This window comes from Engystomops pustulosus, chromosome 2 (genome assembly GCF_040894005.1).
Source record: "Engystomops pustulosus chromosome 2, aEngPut4.maternal, whole genome shotgun sequence".
In the NCBI taxonomy this organism is placed as follows: domain Eukaryota; kingdom Metazoa; phylum Chordata; class Amphibia; order Anura; family Leptodactylidae; genus Engystomops; species Engystomops pustulosus.
In genome coordinates this window covers 154,406,386-154,429,297 of record NC_092412.1, presented here as the reverse complement: position 1 = coordinate 154,429,297, position 22,912 = coordinate 154,406,386, and the positions used below count along the sequence as shown (strand labels likewise).

The 22,912-nt window shown below is 42.9% G+C and overlaps 1 protein-coding gene and 1 long non-coding RNA gene across 6 annotated transcripts in view; one reads left to right on the top strand and one right to left on the bottom strand.

Moving 5' to 3' along the window:
• The window catches only part of FGR (FGR proto-oncogene, Src family tyrosine kinase), a 90,694-nt gene extending 71,004 nt beyond the window's left edge, over positions 1-19,690 (bottom strand). For 2 of the 3 annotated variants that reach the window (XM_072137010.1, XM_072137009.1), the window contains exon 1: positions 19,524-19,683. Coding sequence is in view for 1 of the 3 variants with exons in the window: in XM_072137008.1 (XP_071993109.1) it covers positions 19,524-19,547 (24 nt within the window). In the remaining 2 variants the exon portion in view is untranslated. Of the gene's footprint in view, positions 1-19,523 lie in introns of all 3 variants that reach the window. The other variant, XM_072137008.1, reaches the window with a different exon arrangement.
• The window catches only part of LOC140118736 (uncharacterized), a 150,615-nt gene that overhangs the window by 112,631 nt on the left and 15,072 nt on the right, over positions 1-22,912 (top strand). The window contains exon 4 of one of the 3 annotated variants that reach the window (XR_011853245.1): positions 11,403-11,589. The exons of the other annotated variants lie outside the window; for them this stretch is intronic. This is a non-coding gene — a long non-coding RNA (uncharacterized lncRNA). The remainder of the gene's footprint in view (positions 1-11,402; positions 11,590-22,912) is intronic. 3 annotated transcript variants of the gene reach the window in all.

Below are 22,912 nucleotides of genomic sequence, written 5' to 3'. Positions count from 1 at the left end.
CTGCTTGGCCTGTTGAAAAACTCTCTGGTCAGCATGAAGTCGGAAGCTTTGCAAGGGGTACGCTTTACAAGGCCTTTGCCAGTTTTATGTCACCCCAGCAAGACACTGTCACCTGTCCCCAGTCTCGGCAGAGTAGGGCTGATCTTTACAGAAAGATGGTGAGGGAGTACGTAGCTGACCATACCATCGTCCTAAATGATCACACAGCTCCATACAACTACTGGGTTTCAAAGCTGGACATGTGGCACGAACTGGCGCTGTACGCCTTGGAGGTTCTTGCCTGCCCTGCCGCTAGCGTGTTGTCCGAGCGGGTTTTCAGTGCAGCTGGTGGCATCATCACCAATAAGCGTACACGCCTGTCGACTGACAGCGCTGACAGGCTGACGCTTATCAAGATGAATAAAGCCTGGATTTCTCCGCATTTCCATTCTCCACCAGGTGAAAGAAGCTGAACCTGAATAATGTATGCACTCCTCCTCCTCATTGTCCTCCTTCTCCTCCTCTTTGTACACTAAAGCAGAGGAAACTGGCTATTTTTTTGCCAGGGCCAACTGGCACTGGCTATAGTACTCTATGTATTTAATTTTTCTGGAGGGCCAACTACCCTGTCCTCTGTTTTAAACAATTTTTGGGAGTGCCACATACAGGCACTCAATCTATGTAATTTTTCTGGAGGACCAGCTACCTGCTCCTCTGGTTTGAAAACTTTTTTGGACTGCCACATACAGGCACTCAATTTATTTAATCTTTTTGGAGGACCAGCTACCTGCTCCTCTGCTTTGAAAACTTTTTTGGACTGCCACATACAGGCACTCAATCTATGTAATTTTTCTGGAGGACCAGCTACCTGCTCCTCTGGTTTGAAAACGTTTTTGGACTGCCACATACAGGCACTCAATTTATTTAATCTTTTTGGAGGACCAGCTACCTGCTCCTCTGGTTTGAAAACTTTTTTGGACTGCCACATACAGGCACTCAATCTATGTAATTTTTCTGGAGGACCGGCTACCTGCTCCTCTGGTTTGAAAACTTTTTTGGACTGCCACATACAGGCACTCAATCTATGTAATTTTTCTGGAGGACCAGCTACCTGCTCCTCTGGTTTGAAAACTTTTTTGGACTGCCACATACAGGCACTATCCAAATTAAATTGTCTCCATAGCAGCCTCCACACGTCGTCTTTTTAGCTGCCTTCACACGTTGTCTCCATTGCTACCTCCACACGTCATCGCCATAGCTGCCTCCAAAAGTAGTCCATATAGCTGCCTCCATACATGGTCCCCTTATCAAACGAGCTGTGTCAGGCAGAATTTTGGATTGTTTTCATGGCTTCCATGTTAACTTTGTCGCCACCCTGCTGTGTAATCCACAAAATATACTGGCAAACTTTTATCATTTACCAATATTATTTCAGCGCTTCTTGCGCATCTGTTTACATTCCCCTCACCCGCCAGAACCCAAACTTATAAGAACGCTACTACACTTGATCTTATACAAAAGGTTCTTAGAAGTGCTGTTTGGGGAGTAGCCTAGAGACAGGGGCTTGGATTGGCGAAAGCTCGCCTGGCAGCGGAGCGCCAGCTCCATCCCAAGATCCAACTAACATAGTTTTAACTGCAGCACCTTTAATCTACTACTAGTTCACTGCCTCCATACATCTTCCCCTTATCAAACGAGCTGTGTCAGGCAGAATTTTGGGTTGTTTTCATGGCTTCCACATCAAACTTGTTAACTTTGTCGCCACCCTGCTGTGTAATCCACAAAATATACTGGCAAACTTTTATCATTTACCAATATTATTTCAGCGTTTCTTGCGCATCTGTTTACATTCCCCTCACCCGCCATATCCTAAACTTATAAGAACGCTACTACACTTGATCTTATACAAAAGGTTCTTAAAAGTGCTGTTTGGGGAGTAGCCTAGAGACAGGGGCTTGGATTGGCGAAAGCTCGCCTGGCAGCGGAGCGCCAGCTCCATCCCAAGATCCAACTAACATAGTTTTAACTGCAGCACCTTTAATCTACTACTAGTTCACTGCCTCCATACATGGTCCCCTTATCAAACGAGCTGTGTCAGGCAGAATTTTGGGTTGTTTTCATGGCTTCCTCATCAAACTTGTTAACTTTGTCGCCACCCTGCTGTGTAATCCACAAAATATACTGGCAAACTTTTATCATTTACCGATATTATTTGAGCGCTTCTTGCTCACCTCCTTTGGTTCCTCTCTGCCACCCATTGGTTTTAAGCCTGAGTCCATTTGGGGTATGTTGCCAAGACACTCTCTAGCCTGCCGCTGCTGCCGCTGCCTCTGCATAGTCCCCTATAGTGTCAGGGTCAATTATTGGATGTTTTAGATGCTATCTAGCCTCATTCGGTCACTCTGTCATTGCCATGCTGTTGCCCATAGTTTTGGCATAATGGTGCGATTAAGCAGCCTCAGAGGCATCCATGCATGCTGCCCCTGCTGTTTCCTGTCCATTTCCGTGGTGTTTCCATCCTTTTCTGAGGTTCCCAGGTGCTTGGCCAAGCTTCCCTGTGCAGATCCTTGGTCCCCTTGAAAAATGCTCGAGTCTCCCATTGACTTCAATGGGGCTCGTTATTCGAGACGAGCACTCGAGCATCGGGAAAACTTCGTCTCGAATAACGAGTACCCGAGCATTTTAGTGCTCGCTCATCTCTATTAGTAACCCTGTACAAAAATTGACTTGAGGCGCTCCTTCTTGTAAAAAAGGAGGTGGGGTAGGGTGTATTAACCAAGTGGTTATGGAATATCAGCGCTTTACAGATAAAAATTACACAGATACGTGTTTTAGATCTGAACAACATCCCTCATCAGTCCTATCCATGTGGATGGCAAATCTCTTACGAAGCGAGGCGAAAGATGCGTCGGGTGGTGTCCACCTTTGGTCTGTATATAACTGTATATGTGTTCCTTGTCCCCTGTTATTCCTCTGGGCAATGTGCAATATTTGTTTGTAAGAAAATCCCTTGACTAGTTCTGAGGACTAGACCTTCTATGCAAGCTTATTGTCATTTATTTAATATGTATATTTAGTTATTTAGACCATTGGTGGACCTTTTATGTGTATGGTGTCTTTTTAAATGGATTTATTTTAATTGATCTAATAAAGTGTCATTTTATGCATTCTACATTTTGTTTTTTGTTTCCCCTTTTTTGTGGCTGTAGATGTATTACTGGGGGGTTGGCGGCTGTATGTAGATGTATTACTAATTATCATTTAATAATAATTTCTTTATTTATAAAGGGAGCACAGATTCCGCTGCGCTGCACAGAGCTTGCGACATCGGTCCCTGTTCCCAACAGGGCTCACAACCTAATCAACCTACCAGTATGTTTTGGAGTGTGGGAAGACATATAAGCTCTTTGCAGATGTTGATCCTGGGAACCAAGGTCCCCGGCGCTGCAAGGCTGTAATGCTAACCACTAAGTCCCCGTGCTGCCTAGGGAGTTGGGGGCTGTATGTAGATGTATTACTGGGGGTTTGCAGCTGTATGTAGGTAGATATATTAATGGGGGTTGGCAGCTATATGCAGATGTATTACGGGGTGGTTGGCAGTTCTATATAGATGTATTACTAGGGGGTGAATATGTATATATACACCTCAGCTGCTGCAGAACATCATTATACACACCTCAGCTCCTGGAAAACATCATAACACACCCCTCAGCTTATGCAGAACCTCATAATACACATCTCAGCTGCTGTAGATAATCATATCACACATCTCAGCTGCTGCAGAACCTCATAATACTCACCTATGCTGCTTTAGAACCTAATAATACACATCTCAGCTGCTGCAGAACCTCTTAATACACAACTAAGCTGCTGTAGAACCTCCTAATACACTCATCAGCTGCTGCAGAACCTCGTAATACACAGCTCAGTTGCTGCAGAACCTCGTAATACACAGCTCAGTTGCTGCAGAACCTCATAATACACACCTCAGCTACTGCAGAATATATTTTTTATATTAAAGGAATGTCATAATTGCATTTTTGCATAAGCAAACCTACTACAAATATGGCTGTGGATCGTATTCTGAACCCGCCCCCTTTTGTTGACTCCACCTTCTGAGAATTTGGACCAACCCACAACATGGGGCCACTTTTATAACTTTTTCCAGGGCCATTTTAATTTCCCAGTCCGTCCCTGGTGTGAGGGCACTGAGGAGCAGGGCAAAAAGTAGGAACAGCAGATGGTCGCCAAGGCAGTTTAACGTGGCGGTGGGAACATATAGCTGCCGTTACACCTTAACTATGGGCATAGGCTGACCATTTATAGATCCAAAATAACTTATAGTTTAATGATAACAGGTGATGATTTTTACAATGCTTGAAAATGGAGCATATTGGGTTGTTCTGAAACCATCTCCAGACTCTATGAAGAGATACAACTGGGCAGTACACTAACATACCTTTAATCAATCAATCAGGCAGTTACAAATTGTAGAGATTAATTGTACAAATGAGAACTAATGGCTCTCACTTTCAGCTTGGGACTTAAATAACTAACCTTTTTTACTTAAGAACTGAAAAAGTAAGATCCGTATTGGAAATCATGTGCAACATGCATGCATTTGCAGGTTTAGGCTCTACATACTGAACATGTGCTTATAGATGGAATCTGTTATGAAAATATCAGATAAATACACATATGATTTGTGTAAATGATTTAATATATAAAAATGACGCTAGCCTATAAATTAATTTCATAATTGCTGGAAGTAATAAACACAATCCAAACACAAACCCTATCAATAGAAAAAGCTGATGCACACTCATTTAATCTTCAACTTCTGTATATTTCTCAAATATTATTGATACAACCATAATGATAAATATAAATATACTGTAGATCCATTAATCTGAGGCTACATTCACACTGACGTATGGAGGACGTATATATGGCCGACGTATATACGTCCTCCATAGACGTCAATGGGCGCTCGCCAACCTATCGAAGCGGTACGGTGCCGCACACGTGCGGCACCGTACCGCTCCGTACCCGGAAAAAGATAGGACCTGTCCTATCTTTCTCCGTAGTACGGCGCCGTGCGCCACTAATTCCTATGGAGAGGGGTGGGGGTGAGCTACGCTCACCTCCTCCTCCTCTCCCCATACACTGCCGTTGCCCACTACGGTACGGTACGGGCGGGCAACGGCAGTGTGAATATAGCCTTAGAAAGAGTCCATGAAAAATAAGTCCATTGAGACTTTACCTCGGGCGAAGACAAAGATTGGATTAGACACCGGAGACACAATTTTGAAGCCACAAACACGATTTTGAAGCCACAAACAGATTACATCTCCTACCACTATCAAAGCTTGTAAATGTAAAAATTCAGCCCTGTGAGTGGGCCCTAGCTAAGTAGATTCATAATCTGGGAGATGCTCATGCACATCCTCCTACCCACCTATTGCTGTGTGCACAATGTGCTTAGATTATCATGGTACAGGGTTTATCTGCACTTTCATTTAGCTTCTGAAGATTCTACTGAAATTCAACTGCAGATTTTTTCCACAACATGTGTATGGCATTTTCATATAGGATTTTCACTGCTACTGTTGAGCTACACTGCACTAGGTAATATGCTACATGTGTGGGAGCCCTTAAATGTGTTGTCTGGAATCAGGGTATTTTTTAAATGGGATCCAAGTGGTATAAAAATAACAACCACCGTATACTCAACCTTAACTGCTCCGGTATTGCACCTTATCACCAACCACCACCAACCTCTGTTTGTATACTGAAGTTCAGCGTTTATGCAGCCTCACATCTGCTACAGCATCTTGATGGTGAAGATCCAGGTGCCCACAGAACGGGCAGTACAAAGATCTCTCCAAAGATCTTTTTATACCTAGGCCTGTGACCAGGACAAGGAGACATCGCCATAGACATAGACAGGGGGCATCCTCTACACCTAGAGGAGAGGAGGTTCTACCATTACCGTAGACAGGAGTTCTTTACTGTAAGAGCAATGAGACTATGGAACTCTCTGCCGCAGGAGATTGTTATGGCGGACTCTATGTACATGTTCAAGAGAGGCCTGGATGCCTTTCTGGAGAGAAAAAATATCACGGGTTATGGGGATAAAACATTTATTTAATTCTTAAAGGTTGGACTTGATGGACTTGTGTCTTTTTCCGGCCTTGTATACTATGATACTATGATACTAGAAAGGGCTCTGAGCGCCACCTCCGGCACCGATGCCATAGGTTTGCCACTGCCATATATATATATATATATATATATATATATATATACACTCACCGGCCACTTTATTAGGTACACCTGTCCAACTGCTCGTTAACACTTAATTTCTAATCAGCCAATCACATGGCGGCAACTCAGTGCATTTAGGCATGTAGACATGGTCAAGACAATCTCCTGCAGTTCAAACCGAGCATCAGTATGGGGAAGAAAGGTGATTTGAGTGCCTTTGAACATGCTGGTGCCAGAAGGGCTGGTCTGAGTATTTCAGAAACTGCTGATCTACTGGGATTTTCACGCACAACCATCTCTAGGGTTTACAGAGAATGGTCCAAAAAAGAAAAAACATCCAGTGAGCGGCAGTTCTGTGGGCAGAAATGCCTTGTTGATGCCAGAGGTCAGAGGAGAATAGGCAGACTGGTTCGAGCTGATAGAAAGGCAACAGTGACTTAAATCGCCACCCGTTACAACCAAGGTAGGCAGAAGAGCATCTCTGAACGCACAATACGTCGAACTTTGAGGCAGATGGGCTACAGCAGCAGAAGACCACACCGGGTGCCACTCCTTTCAGCTAAGAACAGGAAACTGAGGCTACAATTTGCACAAGCTCATCGAAATTGGACAGTAGAAGATTGGAAAAAACGTTGCCTGGTCTGATGAGTCTCAATTTCTGCTGCGACATTCGGATGGTAGGGTCAGAATTTGGTGTCAACAACATGAAAGCATGGATCCATCCTGCCTTGTATCAACGGTTCAGGCTGATGGTGGTGGTGTCATGGTGTGGGGAATATTTTCTTGGCACTCTTTGGGCCCTTTGGTACCAATTGAGCATCTGTGCAACGCCACAGCCTACCTGAGTATTGTTGCTGACCATGTCAATCCCTTTATGACCACAATGTACCCAACATCTGACGGCTACTTTCAGCAGGATAATGCGCCATGTCATAAAGCTGGAATCATCTCAGACTGGTTTCTTGAACATGACAATGAGTTCACTGTACTCAAATGGCCTCCACAGTCACCAGATCTCAATCCAATAGAGCATCTTTGGGATGTGGTGGAATGGGAGATTCGCATCATGGATGTGCAGCTGACAAATCTGCGGCAACTGTGTGATGCCATCATGTCAATATGGACCAAAATCTCTGAGGAATGTTTCCAGCACCTTGTTGAATCTATGCCACGAAGAATTGAGGCAGTTCTGAAGGCAAAAGGGGGTCCAACCCGTTACTAGCATGGTGTACCTAATAAAGTGGCCGGTGAGTGTATACATATATATATATATATATATATATATAAAGATACAAAGAGGTGAGGCAGCACTCGGGAAAAGTTATGAACTCGGGTGCAATTCCCAGGACCTGAACCAAGGTCCATCAAACCATAGAACAGCAAAAAAAAGGCAGCACTCCGAGATTTGTGGAAATCAGAAAAACATACTCATATATTCACACATGTGTCAAGGCTACGTTTCGGCTCCTTGCATCTGGAGCCTTTCTCAAGCAAAGGTGCATGTAACACAGTGAAAAATTTATACAAAATACACAGGAAGTGACATCATCTTATAGGTCATGTGATCACAGCAATACCAAGTTTAAATCACATATTTGAATACAAAAAGGACTTTACAATTACATATAAACATTAAGTTAGAGACCTAGTGCAGTCATGTGCATAATAAAAGGAAGATCTGGCGCCTACCTAAGGATCAGTAGCTGGCAGGATGTGGAATAGTGGCGTGCCCCCATGGAGCACCGCCTCTGACACAATCATGTGACTCATATAAACAGAGCTGGCAGTCACGTGACGCCATCTTGTGAAAGGGAGAACCATGCAGTGTATAATAAATACGAGATTATTGTCTCTAAAACGGGTGCCGGGTCTCAATGGGTCCACAGAGTGCCATGCACAGACATCAGTCACATTATCGTGACTGAGTTATCAGCACTGCCCGATCCATAGCAACCCTTTCAGGACCGGAGTCCAGCGGGTGCATAATGCAGGTCAGGTTATCACTCTATATCTGGCCCATAATAGAGACCATTTGCAACCCAAAATAAGTGCAGTCTCCCTATAGATCAATAAAGGTTACTGAAGGAGGTGAATCATGATATGTAGTGTCTGATCCTTAGGATAATCAGCGGAGATCACAGTCCTACACCGAGACTAGCCCACTTATTTCTAACATTGTTAGAAAACACTGGCCCATCTTGAGAGATGGTTTAGGTACTCCTACCATCTTTGACCAACCTCCTGTTTTCGCATACAGACGAGTGAGGAACTTACAGGATGAGTTAGTAAGATCTGACATTGGCCCAAAGAAAAAAATTGTACAATCCTTCTTAACCACTAGGAAGAAGGGATGTTTTCCATGCTTGAATTGCGTTAATTGCAAAACCATTGTTAAAGGGAATACTTTCATCGACCGACATACTGGCAAGGAGTTCTTTATCAGACACTATCTCACTTGTTCCTCATCTTATGTTATATACCTTTTGGAATGCCCTTGTGGCTTATGGTATGTTGGGGAAACGAGCACAGAACTGAAGTTGCGATTGAATAATCATAGGCAGTCCATCAGGGACAGGAGAGTTGACTTACCAGTCTCAAAACATTTTGTGGAGGCCAAACATACGGAATTTCAACTACGAGTCAGAATTATTGACCATGTCCCACCTCATAGATTAGGGGGAAATAGACTATATAGACTTCGTAGGAAAGAATTGGAGTGGATCCATAGATTGGACACTCTGAAACCCAAGGGTCTCAATATTGAATTTAGAACCACGGAAGTTGCTCTATAATGGGCGTAAACCTATGTAGGTTGGAATCTTGGTCACCTTATCTGAATCAGTGAAACATTGGTGTATGATATTGTATATTTATAATGATTATTTCCTACCAAGCCGTATACTTACCACTTTTTCTTCTTTTTTAGATCTCGCAAACACTTCACTAGAGGCACCCCACTGTTTTCTTCACTCTGCAGATGTGATCTCCGCTGATTATCCTAAGGATCAGACACTACATATCATGATTCACCTCCTTCAGTAACCTTTATTGATCTATAGGGAGACTGCACTTATTTTGGGTTGCAAATGGTCTCTATTATGGGCCAGATATAGAGTGATAACCTGACCTGCATTATGCACCCGCTGGACTCCGGTCCTGAAAGGGTTGCTATGGATCGGGCAGTGCTGATAACTCAGTCACGATAATGTGCCTGATGTCTGTGCATGGCACTCTGTGGACCCATTGAGACCCGGCACCCGTTTTAGAGACAATAATCTCGTATTTATTATACACTGCATGGTTCTCCCTTTCACAAGATGGCGTCACGTGACTGCCAGCTCTGTTTATATGAGTCACATGATTGTGTCAGAGGCGGTGCTCCATGGGGGCACGCCACTATTCCACATCCTGCCAGCTACTGATCCTTAGGTAGGCGCTAGATCTTCCTTTTATTATGCACATGACTGCACTAGGTCTCTAACTTAATGTTTATATGTAATTGTAAAGTCCTTTTGTATTCAAATATGTGATTTAAACTTGGTATTGCTGTGATCACATGACCTGTAAGATGATGTCACTTCCTGTGTATTTTGTATAAATTTTTCACTGTGTTACATGCACCTTTGCTTGAGAAAGGCTCCAGATGCAAGGAGCTGAAACGTAGCCTTGACACATGTGTGAATAAATGAGTATGTTTTTCTGATTTCCACAAATCTCTGAGTGCTGCCTTTTTTTGCTGTTATATTCGTATATATATATACAAACACTGATATACTTACAAATAGAGACATTAAAATAAAGCCATACAGGTAGATATAATGGGAACACAGAGGCATAAAGCTACATACATGTAAGCATACTATGCACACACACAGGGATTCATTTACTTAGGGTCACACTGCACACTTTTGTCGGACTGTGCACAGGGGCGTGCCGTCAGACAGTCCAACTGATTCGGACAGCGCGCCATATTTAACCTTTAAATTGTGTCGCAAGCCCTATGTTTAAGATGCACCACAAAAAAGACGGTGAACTCTGTCAGACCTGTGCGGGGCAGTGACACATCCATGATCTCAGGCGCATGATCTTAGTGAATCTCCACATGCTGAAGTAGAATTATAGGCGGACAATGCACTGTGATCTCCAGTGAGCTGATAAATAAATATACCCCATAGACTTTATAACAAAGAGGTTGGGGTGGTCAAATATCCGGCAAAATACACAATGGATAGAAAAACTATAAATACAGGTGGAGGGACAGAGTTTTGAAAACTATTTCACATGTATATTTCACAAGATATTCCACTGTCCTGACCTATTTGTTACACCCTGTATACATATACAAAACATATACGTATACAAAACATATACGTATACAAAACATATACGTATACAAAACATGCTGAAGATAAACGCATGTGTGCATTTTTACCTGTCTTTTTGTTGCTGGTCTTTCTGTATTACCTTCTGGTGTTTTTAAGTATCAGTATTTGCTATGTTTTGTTGTATTTGCTGCTTATCCCAGGCTCTGTTCTATAGGAATTTCTATACTTACTAAGTAACTTGTTTCTTTGACTGTGGTGAGAGATTGCTGTGAATCATGTCTGTGTTTATTTTCCAGTTTGAGTGTTTTTGGACCTCTGGTTGTTATAGAATATACCTGCCCTCTCTATTGCCTTTCTTCCTGCATTCTGTCTTGGTTGTATGTTTGTGTGCATTCAGGGATTGCTTGTTCATCAAGGTTTTACTTGCAGCAATTGTTTCATTTGCCCAGATTTAGTACACCAGACCCTAGTATCCTTTAATCCTTTTCACTATGTTCAGAGAGAGAGTTGTCGAGTCTGGAGCTAGCTCGGGTAAGCTGACCATCACCCGCAAGCAGGGAATAGTTTGGCCTTAGATTAAAGTACAGCTTTCCTTTTCTTTTTCCCTAGTTTTTGCTTTTCGCTTTATACGGTTTCCTGCTTTCTTCTAAACTGTGACAATACAATAATTTACTTGGGGGACATTATATAGGATGTTTTATATGTGAAGCAGAGTGGGATCAATTGTGTTGTGAGGAGTATTCATTATTTAGGAGAACGTCGGCACTGACAAGCATGACATAGAACCATACATCAGTGATCGGCTGATCAGGGCCGTCTTCTACTTTTTAGGTTCTGTAACAGGTGTTAGCAGTCACACCCGTCCGTGATGCCTGAAGGGGCCTAGATGACATTGGACAAAGAAAAACACCATAAGAAGTCAAAATTAAAAATGACACGTGGTAGATTGGGAAGCCTGTTACAGACATTTATCTGTAAGTCATTAATGGGAACTTGCAGAACAGATTACCCCAGTAAGGTGAGTACCCTAGGCTGCTTGTAGTTAGCAGTAGTTTGATCTATGTCCTTGTTTGCCAACCTGGAAAAAAATATTTATATTCTACTTTGTATTATTTTATTACTTTTATTCTAAATGATATTTAGCATCATACAGTTGTGGAGGCGGGGAGCTGAGAAATAAAGTCACACTGTCCCTTCCTTCAACACTGTGTTTGACATCTCTCCTTGCAGAGGTGTAGCTGGGCAGCTTTCCTGAAGTGCATGCCCTAAGGATCTTAAATTCCAGTGCACTTGTGGCACATTGGGAAGTATTCCATTCAACTTCTGAGTTTAGTGAGAGCAAAGATAACAGTGCACTTCATTCCACAGATGCTGGCCTGAAATATTGCAATGTACCTCATGTGTGCCGGAATACAAGATCCATAGTGCATGGTACTTCTTCAGGAAAGCCAAACAGTTACTTCTATGTGAGCAGAGATTTCACACACAGCGTTGAAGGAACGGTGAAGCGGGAACAGTTTGACCTTATCTGTCAGCTGAACACCGCCATGACTGTATGATGCTCATTAACTCATAGAATAAAAGTACATTTTTATCACCACTCAGCTATATCAGGAAACAAGAAGAAACATCAAAAATTATTTACGTGCTGCATACTATATTGGTGCTACTTTACTGGGGTTATCTGTATTATTATTATTATTATTATTATTATTATTACTGACAAGCTCCCTTCAAATACATGAATATATGATTTTGCTTTGTTGTAGTAAGAAGGGGCTTCTGTATTACTTAAAGAGGACTTGTCACCCACAAAAATGGGACTATGAGCTGCTTACTAAAGTAAGCGGCAGTCACCGCTGGCTTATGGAGCACGTGGGGTGGTCTGGGGAAGAGGCAGCGCCTGGACCACCCCCTCATGAATCCGGCATTTGTGTTTGGAGGTTTCCAATAATGCTAGCAGTGTAACACTGCTGGGACTGTTTTAGGACTAGGAGCTGCTTACTTTAGTAAGCATACTTTAGTAAGCAGCTCCTAGTGCCGTTTTTGAGGGTGACAGGTCCTCTTTAAGTGACCCAAGTACTTTCATGAGCTACTCCAACCAGTGATGTCATCACACCATCACCAGAAAAATGCAGCACAATGCATGTAAATGATTATTCTCTATTTGTCAGTATTATATGTGCTCTCAGTACAACATTGCACATAAAAGACGGCATGCATATGTTAACATTGTGGGAAACATTTAGATGAAATAGTTAGCAGGAAATGACCATTTCCTTTGCGAGATTAAAATAGACCACAATACACAGGATGTACTAGCTTAACTTGGCCATACACATTAGTTTACAATTGATCAAAACTGAGGATTTTAACCTAAAGAATTCTTATTTGGGTAAAAATGGAATGTCCCTACAAATCTTTCATTGCCTAGTGACATGGGGCTCATTTACTTACCCGGTCCTTCCGGCGATTCACCAAGGTAGTTCCCCCGATGTCCACCAGGTGTCGCTGCTGCACTGAATTCCGTGAGAGTTCACTGAAGTTCACCATGCCGGGTGCAGGTAAGTGCGTGTCAAGCGACACAATTTTTTTTAAAAAATGCGCCGTTTTTTCCGAATCCGTCAGGTTTTCTTATGGCCACGTCCCCCATTTCCGTTGCGTGCATGCCGGCGCTGAAGCGCCACAATCTGTTCGCGTGCTCCAAAATCCCAGGGCAATTAAGGGAAAATCAGCGCAAATCGGAAATATTCGGGTAATGCGCCGGAAAAGCGTGATTCGGGTCCTTAGTAAATTACCCCCATTGTGTCATTGGGGCAGATTTATCAAGCTTTTTTGAAAGTCAGGATATTTCCAGTTTCCCATGGCAACCAATCACAACTCACCTTTAAAATATTCATGAGCACTGGAAAAATGAAAGCTGAGCTGCGATTTGTTGCCATGGGCAACTAGAAATATTCTGACTTTCAGACAGCTTGATAAATCTGCCCCATTGTGTCCTTTACCTAGCCTAATATGTTTCCCAAACACATGTCTCATGCTTAGAAACTGATATAATACCCTAAATATCATTAAGAAAAAGGGTTCAGACATATACACTCACCGGCCACTTTATTAGGTACACCTGTCCAACTGCTCGTTAACACTTAAATTCTAATCAGCCAATCACATGACGGCAACTCAGTGCATTTAGGCATGTAGACATGGTCAAGACAATCTCCTGCAGTTCAAACCGAGCATCAGTATTTGGAAGAAAGGTGATTTGAGTGCCTTTGAACGTGGCATGGTTGTTGGTGCCAGAAGGGCTGGTCTGAGTATTTCAGAAACTGCTGATCTACTGGGATTTTCACGCACAACCATCTCTAGGGTTTACAGAGAATGGTCCGGAAAAAAAAAAACATCCAGTGAGCGGCAGTTCTGTGGGCGGAAATGCCTTGTTGATGCCAGAGGTCAAAGGAGAATGGGCAGACTGGTTCGAGCTGATAGAAAGGCAACAGTGACTCAAGTCACCACCCGTTACAACCAAGATAGGCAGAAGAGCATCTCTGAATGCACAGTACGTCGAACTTTGAGGCAGATGGGCTACAGCAGCAGAAGACCACACCGGGTGCCACTCCTTTCAGCTAAGAACAGGAAACTGAGGCTACAATTTGCACAAGCTCATCGAAATTGGACAGTAGAAGATTGGAAAAACGTTGCCTGGTCTGAGGAGTCTCGATTTCTGCTGCGACATTCGGATGATAGGGTCAGAATTTGGCATCAACAACATGAAATCATGGATCCATCCTGCCTTGTATCAACGGTTCAGGCTGGTGGTGGTGGTGTCATGGTGTGGGGAATATTTTCTTGGCACTCTTTGGGCCCCTTGGTACCAATTGAGCATTGTTGCAACTCTGCAGCCTACCTGAGTATTGTTGCTGACCATGTCCATCCCTTTATGACCACAATGTACCCAACATCTGATGGCTACTTTCATCATCTCAGACTGGTTTCTTGAACAAAGCAATGAGTTCACTGTACTCAAATGGCCTCCACAGTCACCAGATCTCAATCCAATAGAGCATCTTTGGGATGTGGTGGAACAGGAGATTCGCATCATGGATGTGCAGCAACTGTGTGATGCCATCATGTCAATATGGACCAAAATCTCTGAGGAATTCTTCCAGCACCTTGTTGAATCTATGCCACGAAGAATTGAGGCAGTTCTGAAGGCAAAAGGGGGTCCAACCCGTTACTAGCATGGTGTACCTAATAAAGTGGACGGTGAGTGTACGTGCTACATATTTCACTACATACAGAGTGTATACTTTGAGTTTCTTTAATAACTGTGCTCCTTTAAAAACATGCTATGCAATTTTGAAACCTGGCACAGCCATCAAGTCATGGGTCAACCTTTCTATTTTATGATTTATAGCCATACAACACTGGGCTACATCCCAATATGAGCTGTTTCTAATAATGATGCCACCAACACCTACAATCCAAGGATCCCTCCCTCATCATGGTGGCAGTTATAAATGTGTGTGAGTGGTGGGGGGCATTCTAAGTTATATAGCTTTGAATTAAGCCTACAATAGTGGGTAGGCACAATGGGGGCATTTATAAGTGGGCTGTAAATATATGTAAATTTGATAAGTTGGGAGGTATGCATCTAGTGCCTCAGTAATATAATACAAAGGGGCTTCTCCTATGTAAGTGTCTCCTCCATCTCCATATAGTATGTTTGATGCCTGTCTGACTTCTGCTTCATGGTATCATAGTTGATTAGGTTGAATAACAATTTCAGATCCTTCAATCTTCAACCTTTAATTCTAAAGTGTAGATCCAGGGCAAACAAACAAACAAAAGGCTGATTCAAAAGCTTGTTCCTCATGTAGCAAAAATGCTTACGGGCCAACCTCTTTGCAAAATTGACCAAAGATATACACTCTCTCCATCTCTATGTCAAGTGTTAACAAAAACATGTGCTAGCTGTAATGGCAGTCATTGCATGACTTACAAGAAGCCTAGTAACAAGATTTGGGATAACCATAAGAAAGTCAGTATTTTAGAGTAAGTATTTTCTAAGACAACACTAGTTGAGTGGAACCGACCCGGGGTTTTAGCTTTCCCTCTCAACTTTCCCTCTCGGTTAATGCCTGTGATCGATGCCAGCACCGATCGCAGGCATTAACTCTTAAAATGCCATGGGAAAAGTCTCCAGCCACCATAAATGGCTACTGACCTGTTGCTGTGGGTGCCATTTTGGGGAGGATTATCGATCCCAATGACGTTATTAGGAACAACGACCCTTCTCAAAACGGAAGCGCTGGCATATTAGTGCCAGCAAGCATGAGGTTACAATAGTTTAAATGACACTGTTGATTCTGCCAGCAATTAAATTATAATATTTTTCTCTGTTTCTTTGTTACACTCTTGGTTCTAGCTTACAAATAAGAGCCAGTTCACATCACAGCATGGGACAGGGAGGTGCGGGGGAATGCATAATTAGCAGCGGGAGCGCTGGCCATCTTGTTTCCCTGCTCTGTGCTGCTAATTATAAGTTTATTTTCTAGGTGACCCAGGTGTGTCAAGACTAGCGATAGACAGCACCAGGAGAAGAGGAGCAGAGGTGAGTATTTGTAGCCTTTATTTGTTATTTTCACTAGTTGATTTCCTTCAATACAGTATTTTTCAGACTAAGGTGCACCATCAATAAATGCCTACTAAAACGTCTAGGTTCATATATAAGGCACATCGGATTATAAGGCGCACCTGATTATAAGGATAAATGACCAGCAAGTGGCAGACCTGTGCATAGTTCAAGGCAGCTGTTGTCTATCAGTACGGTTCATATACCTTATATACTCGAGTATAAGCCGACCCGAGTATAAGCCGAGACCCTAATTTTACCAACAAAAACTGGGAAAAACTACTGACTTGAGTATAAGCCGAGGGTGGTAAATGCATTGGTCAAGCCCCCCCCCCAATAGTATACAGCCTGCCAGCCCCCAGTAGTATACAGCCTGCCAGCCCCCATGTAGTATTTGGCAGCCCCTAGTAGTATACAGCAAGCCCCTAGTACTATACATCAGCCACCAGTAGTATACAGCAGCCCCTTGTAGTATACAGCAGCCCCTTGTAGTATACAGCAAGCCCCTAGTAGTATACAGTAAGCCTCTAGTAGTATACAGCAGCCCTAGTAGTATACAGCAGCCCCTAGTAGTATACAGCAGCCCCTAGAAGTATACAGCAGCCCCTAGTAGTATACAGCAAGCTCCTAGTAGTATACAGCAGCCCTAGTAGTATACAGCAGCCCCTAGTAGTATACAGCAGCCCCTAGTAGTATACAGCATGCCCCCAGTAGTATACAGCAGCCCCTAATAGTATACAGCAAGCCCCTAGTAGTATACAGCAGCCCCTAGTAGTATACAGCAGCCCCTAGTAGTATACAGCAAGCCCCTAATAGTATACAGCAGCCCCTAGTAGTATACAGCAGCCCCTAATAGTATACAGCAAGCCCCTAGTAGTATACAGCAGCCCCCGTAGTATACAGTAGCCTGCCCCCACGGACCTTAAAAAAATAAACTTAAATACTCACCCTCCGATGTCAGCGCGGCTCCACGATGTCGGCGCGGCTTACCGATGTCCCCGATGTCAGCGCGCCCCGTCTTCTTTCTTCTCCGCGGCTCCTTTCTTTCTTCCGGCATGCACGCGGCCATGTTTTTTTCTAGCATGCGCATACTATGACGTGGCCGCTGCTGACGTCATAGTATGCGCGGCCATGAAGAAAACATGGCCGCATCCATGCCGGAGGAAAGAAGAGGAGCCGCGGAGAAGAAAGAAGACAGGACGCGCTGACATCGGGGATATCGGTAAGCCGCGCCAACATCGGGGAGTCGCGCTGACGTCGGAGGGTGAGTATTTAACTGGGTTTATTTTTTTTAACTGCCTAATTTTTTTTAATAATAGACTCGTGCATAAGCCGAGGGGACGGTTTTCAGCACATTTTTTGTGCTGAAAAACTTGGCTTATACACGAGTATATACGGTATAAGGCGCACTGGACTATAAGGCACACCTTTGATTTTTGAGAAAATCAAAGGATATTTTTGTGTGCCTTATAGTCCGAAAAATACGGTACTCTATACTGTATTGTTTTATTTGTATACACACCTCATGATCTGTGCAGCGCTGCGGAATATAATGGCAATATATAAATGATTACAAATGCAATTGGTCAGTTATAATTTCCTTTATTTCAATGGCTTTTGAAATCATTTCTGTTTGACACTGATTTATTTTCACTAGTTGAATTTAAACTGCTTCTAAATTATTTCCATTTAAAATATGGGAAGCATGAAGAATGTGTAACAGAAGAATACAAATACTTTTTAAATGGTTTATGTCACCTCTTCTGTTATACCTTCTGTTTTCATTATTAAAATATTAACTAACTTATGAAGACTTTAATTTAGGCTTAATTCAAACTTGTGTTCAGGAGTTTCCTTATTGCCCTTCTGTTTTAGAGGAAAAATAGCACTTAAGCCCTCACAATTTTTTTTTACCATTTCATGGTATTCTTGTGGGTAACAGAATTGCTGTGTTTTTAAAAAAGAAACATATTTTAGTCAGCAGGCTTGGGAATATACAGAACTGATGCTTTATTTGTTGTTTAATAGACAATACATGATTAGATAAGGGCTTAAAGAGTAACCTCATTTAAAAAAACTTTTGATATGTTGTAGGGCATGCAATTTTAATCCCTTTTGCAATTGAATTACTTACCTGAATCTTGCTCCTTCCTCTTGTATTCTGCAGCCTTCCCCCTGTTGTCGGTGACTCCTCAGATAGCTGTTGCTAGAATGTACATGTAATACACCCCCTCTGTCTCCTCTTCCTGCTCTCAGCTGATCACCTCATGTCTCAGAACTCCAGCACTGATGTGCTGACAGAAACCCTAACTAAAGTGGTAACCAAACAACTACACTTATCTCTCCCTCAGCTTTCTCTACACTTGTATACAAACAAATAATCCACACAGACACACGATGCAGATTGATCACAGTCCCCCCTCCCCCATTCCCTCACACTCCACAGCATTAAATGGCAGGAGAGAAAGAGCTTCTCCAAGTCTTCAAGCTGTCCCTCATGTGCTGTGCTGAAGTTTCAGATAGCTAGGTAGATACATAGAGATATATATATATGAGCCAGCTATCTAGATAAATAGATATGAGAGAGATAGATATTAGATAGATAGATATTAGATAGATAGATAGATATATAGATAGATAGATAGATAGATAAAAGGAAATCCAAGGCAGCACAACCTTTATAGATGGCTGCAAATCTGTAGACCCGTGGCAAGGGACTCATTAATATTTAAAGAAAAGCAGCAGCACTCCAATGTGGCGTATCAATGCAGGGTGTTCTTAATTCCAAAGATGTGACGTTTCGGTGGATGTCCACCTTTTTCAAGCTTCCAAAAAACCTTGAAATGCTTGAAAAAGGTGGACATCCACCAAAACGTTGCATCTTTGGAATAAAGAACACCCTCCTTTCATACACCACATTGGAGTGCTGCTGCTTTTCCTTAGATAGATAGATAGATAGATAGATAGATAGATAGATAGATAGATTTTAAGTGGTTGGCTTTTGTTGTTTCTAAGAATGAAAGCTGAAGGTTTATTTTTAATTCTATAAATAAAGTCATTTAACTTTATCATGCAGGAATTTACATCAGAGCTCCATTCATCATATTCAGTGACATCATAGATTTTAAGAAAATGTTTCACTTCACTGCATGTGAGGTAAATTGATTCATTTATCTTTGTGTCAAAACAGCTTTTTTTTAGCCCATGGTTTATTATCTCCTGGCAAATTCTGGGGAGAGGTTTGTCAGTATCTATTATCACACGCCCTTACCATGCTAAACAGCATAAATAATTTACATAACAGACAAGAGCAAGCTTACCTTCAACTTTGTGATGGCTTTCATCCGGTGCTGTAATCCCTTTTCCCACTCTTGTACTTTTTATTTGTTTTTCGTTTTACTTTTAAGTAGTCTGTCTTCTTATTAATTTACTTTTCACTTTGGTCTATTTCACATGCTAAGAAGTCTTTCTCTGAAACTTCCCCCTTTCTTAGGTTCCTCTTAAACAGCATGAAAGGAAGTCACATTTAGAAACTACAATTATTCATGACACGTATGGGTGTACATTTTACAGTACTATTTACATAAACATTTGAATTTGTGCAATAGTGTGTGTGAAATATGTTTTTTTTTATTATTTTAAAGAAAAACTACCACTTGGGTAGTTATGATTTAAACCATTTACACTTACAGGTTAGTAGTCTGTAACAGGACAGGTTTTCGTTCAGTGGTAAATAGCATTAAAAAAAAAACCTACTTGTAAAAATATGCTAATTAGCACCAGGTGCTCCTGTGCGCATAACACAGGCAGGGCCAGATCTACATTGGCTCTCCTGGAGCACTTGCGCGGGGCCCCCTGATCAGCCCTCTCTCTGTGGAGCCCCGGCACCTGGCACTGTAAATCTGGCCCAGCACACGAGAACAAACAGGCTACAGGGGTCTCTCAGGTATCAGCTACTAAGTATGGGGCTGCTAAACGCTATTAGCAACCCCATACTGACACGCACACAGAATATGGTACTGTGCCTTTAAGAGACTGATACCATAGAGTGGCAGAGGTGCAGGCAGAGTGACCTCTCCCTGCACCTTCTGTCCTCGACAGACAGCCGTTCTGTGACTCCAGATACAGTCGACTGTCCATGTCTCCACACTGCAGCGAGGAAAAGAGCAGACGGTAGATCATCCCATCAGCGCTGCGGGGGATCGTCTGGAAAGGTGGGTGAACTTTTATTATTTTATTATTAACCTTTATTGTTTCATTGTTATAAAGGGACCCAGCGAAAAAGACAGGGAAAGGTATAATATATATATATATATATATATATATATATATATATATATATATATATACACACACACACACATACACACCGTATATACTCGAGTATAAGCCGACCCGAGTATAAGCCGAGACCCCAAATTTTACCACCAAAAACTGGGAAAACCTATTGACTCGAGTATAAGCCAAGGGTGTAGTATACAGCCAGCCCCCATGTAGTGTACAGCCAGCCAGCCCCAAGTAGTATACACCCTTCCCTGCCCCAAGTAGTATACAGCCTGCCCTGCCCCAAGTGGTATACAGCCTGCCCCAAGTGGTATACAGCCTGCCCCAAGTGATATATAGCCTGCCCTACCCCCAAGTAGTATACAGCCTGCCCTGCCCCAAGTGGTATAGAGCGTGCCAGAAGTGGTATACAGCATGCCCCAAGTGGTATACAGCGTGCCCCCAGTATGCCAAGCTAATAAAAAAAAAATAAACTTAACACTCAACCTCCGACGATACTCACCTTTAATACTCGGCACGGCTCCCGGCCCTCGGCGGCGGCTCCCGGTCTTCGGCGGCGGGTTCTCTTTTCTTTCTTCACTAGCCGGCAGTCGCGTCCATGCGTCATCAGCGGCAACACCGCCGCATCATAGTGTGCGCCCGCCGGCAGCTCGCATGGACATGACTGCCGGCTAGTGAAGAATGCAGAGAGAAGCGGAAGCCAATGCTGAGGACCGGGAGCCGCCGCCGAGGATCCAGGTGCCGCCGCCGAGGATCCGGGTGCCGGAGGGTGAGTATTAATTTTTTTTTTAATTGACTCGTGTATAAGCCGAGGTAAGATTTTTCAGCACATATATATATATATATACTCCTAAACATGGAATAAAATCACCTGTTTCACTTTTTGTCTTGGAGTGCTGCTTACCTTTCGTGTTATTTACCTGGAGGATCTGGAGCCCAATCTTGGTGAGCATGCACCCATCCATCTCCTACTCCTGTGTGGTGTTTTTGAAATTTCTACAAGTATTTTTTAGCTTCAGAGTGCACACCTTACTGATAATCCCTCTTCACAATGGCCGCCTCTTCACAAACCGATCCAACCCATGTTTTTGCCTATATCTTGGAGGATGGTGAGAGAATTCTACAGGACCTGGATATTGATGTTACACTCCTTACCACGTCGGCAACATCAGAACTAAGACGTAAACTCGAGAACGACTCCAAAAGGCTGGTGACCCTACAGCTTCACCTAGGAACTTTGAGTGAGTACTACAAGTCACACATGATACCAAGGGGAATGCAATCCCGAATTGCAGCTGCATTCTTTCTACAGGACTTCGCAGATTTCCAATAAATATTCAATCTGACACTTTTGAAGATAGAATTTTTGAAAAAAGAAATTGATCTATTAAAAACCAAAATACAATCAACTGAATCCACATTGAAAACGACACTATCAGATGAAGATTTTACTAAACATAATGGGGCAGATTTACTTACCCGGTCCATTCGCGATCCAGCGGCGCGTTCTCTGCACAGGATTCGGGTCCGGACGGGATTTATGAAGGTAGTTCCTCCGCCGTCCTCCAGGTGGCGCTGCTGCGTCGATAAGCATCTGAACGCGCCGGAATACACCGAGCTGGACCAGGTGAAGGTAAGCGCTTCCCAAGCGACACATTTTCGGTTTTTAAATGCGGCGGGTTTTCCGAATACGTCGGGTTTTCGTTCGGCTCCCGATTTCCGTCGCACTCATGCCGGCGCCGATGCGCCACAATCCGATCGCGTGCACCAAAATCCCGGGGCAATTCAGGTACAATCGGCGCAAATCGGAAATATTCGGGTAACACGTCGGGAAACCGCGAATCGGGCCCTTAGTAAATGACCCCCAATGATTTGATGCATACCAGAATTTTGCACCTCAAACGGGAACAAGAAGAAATTAAACAAAAAAATGGAACCGGGACCTTGAAGACTACAAAACGGGTGAATCTATGGATGGCAAGGTAATTATGCTCCAACGAATCAGAAAGACACACAAAAACGCAAGGGACGAATTTACAGCACAAGAAAAAATGGCCCCAAGGATGACTCCAATAGTGATATCTCAACATCTAAGACACCAGTTTTTTTAGGGACACAGAAAGGCACAGTTCAAGACGGCGATCCAGGACTCGGAGAGAGGGGGATGGAAACATCACAGGTCCAGAAAACACCCCACATTCAAAGCAGAAACAAGCTGTTCCGGCTATGGCCCTCAGAAAGAGGAACCCCAACCATCAGTGGTAAATATATCCTCCAAAACTTTAACTGTTCACCAAATGTCAGTCCTATCTAAAGGACTATATTTTTGTATCATGTCTAAACTGGAGTGGTTCCAAATCGAAATTGAATTACAGCATTTCTTCAGGTCTGTTAAGTTAAAACATTACTTTTATAATCCATCTGT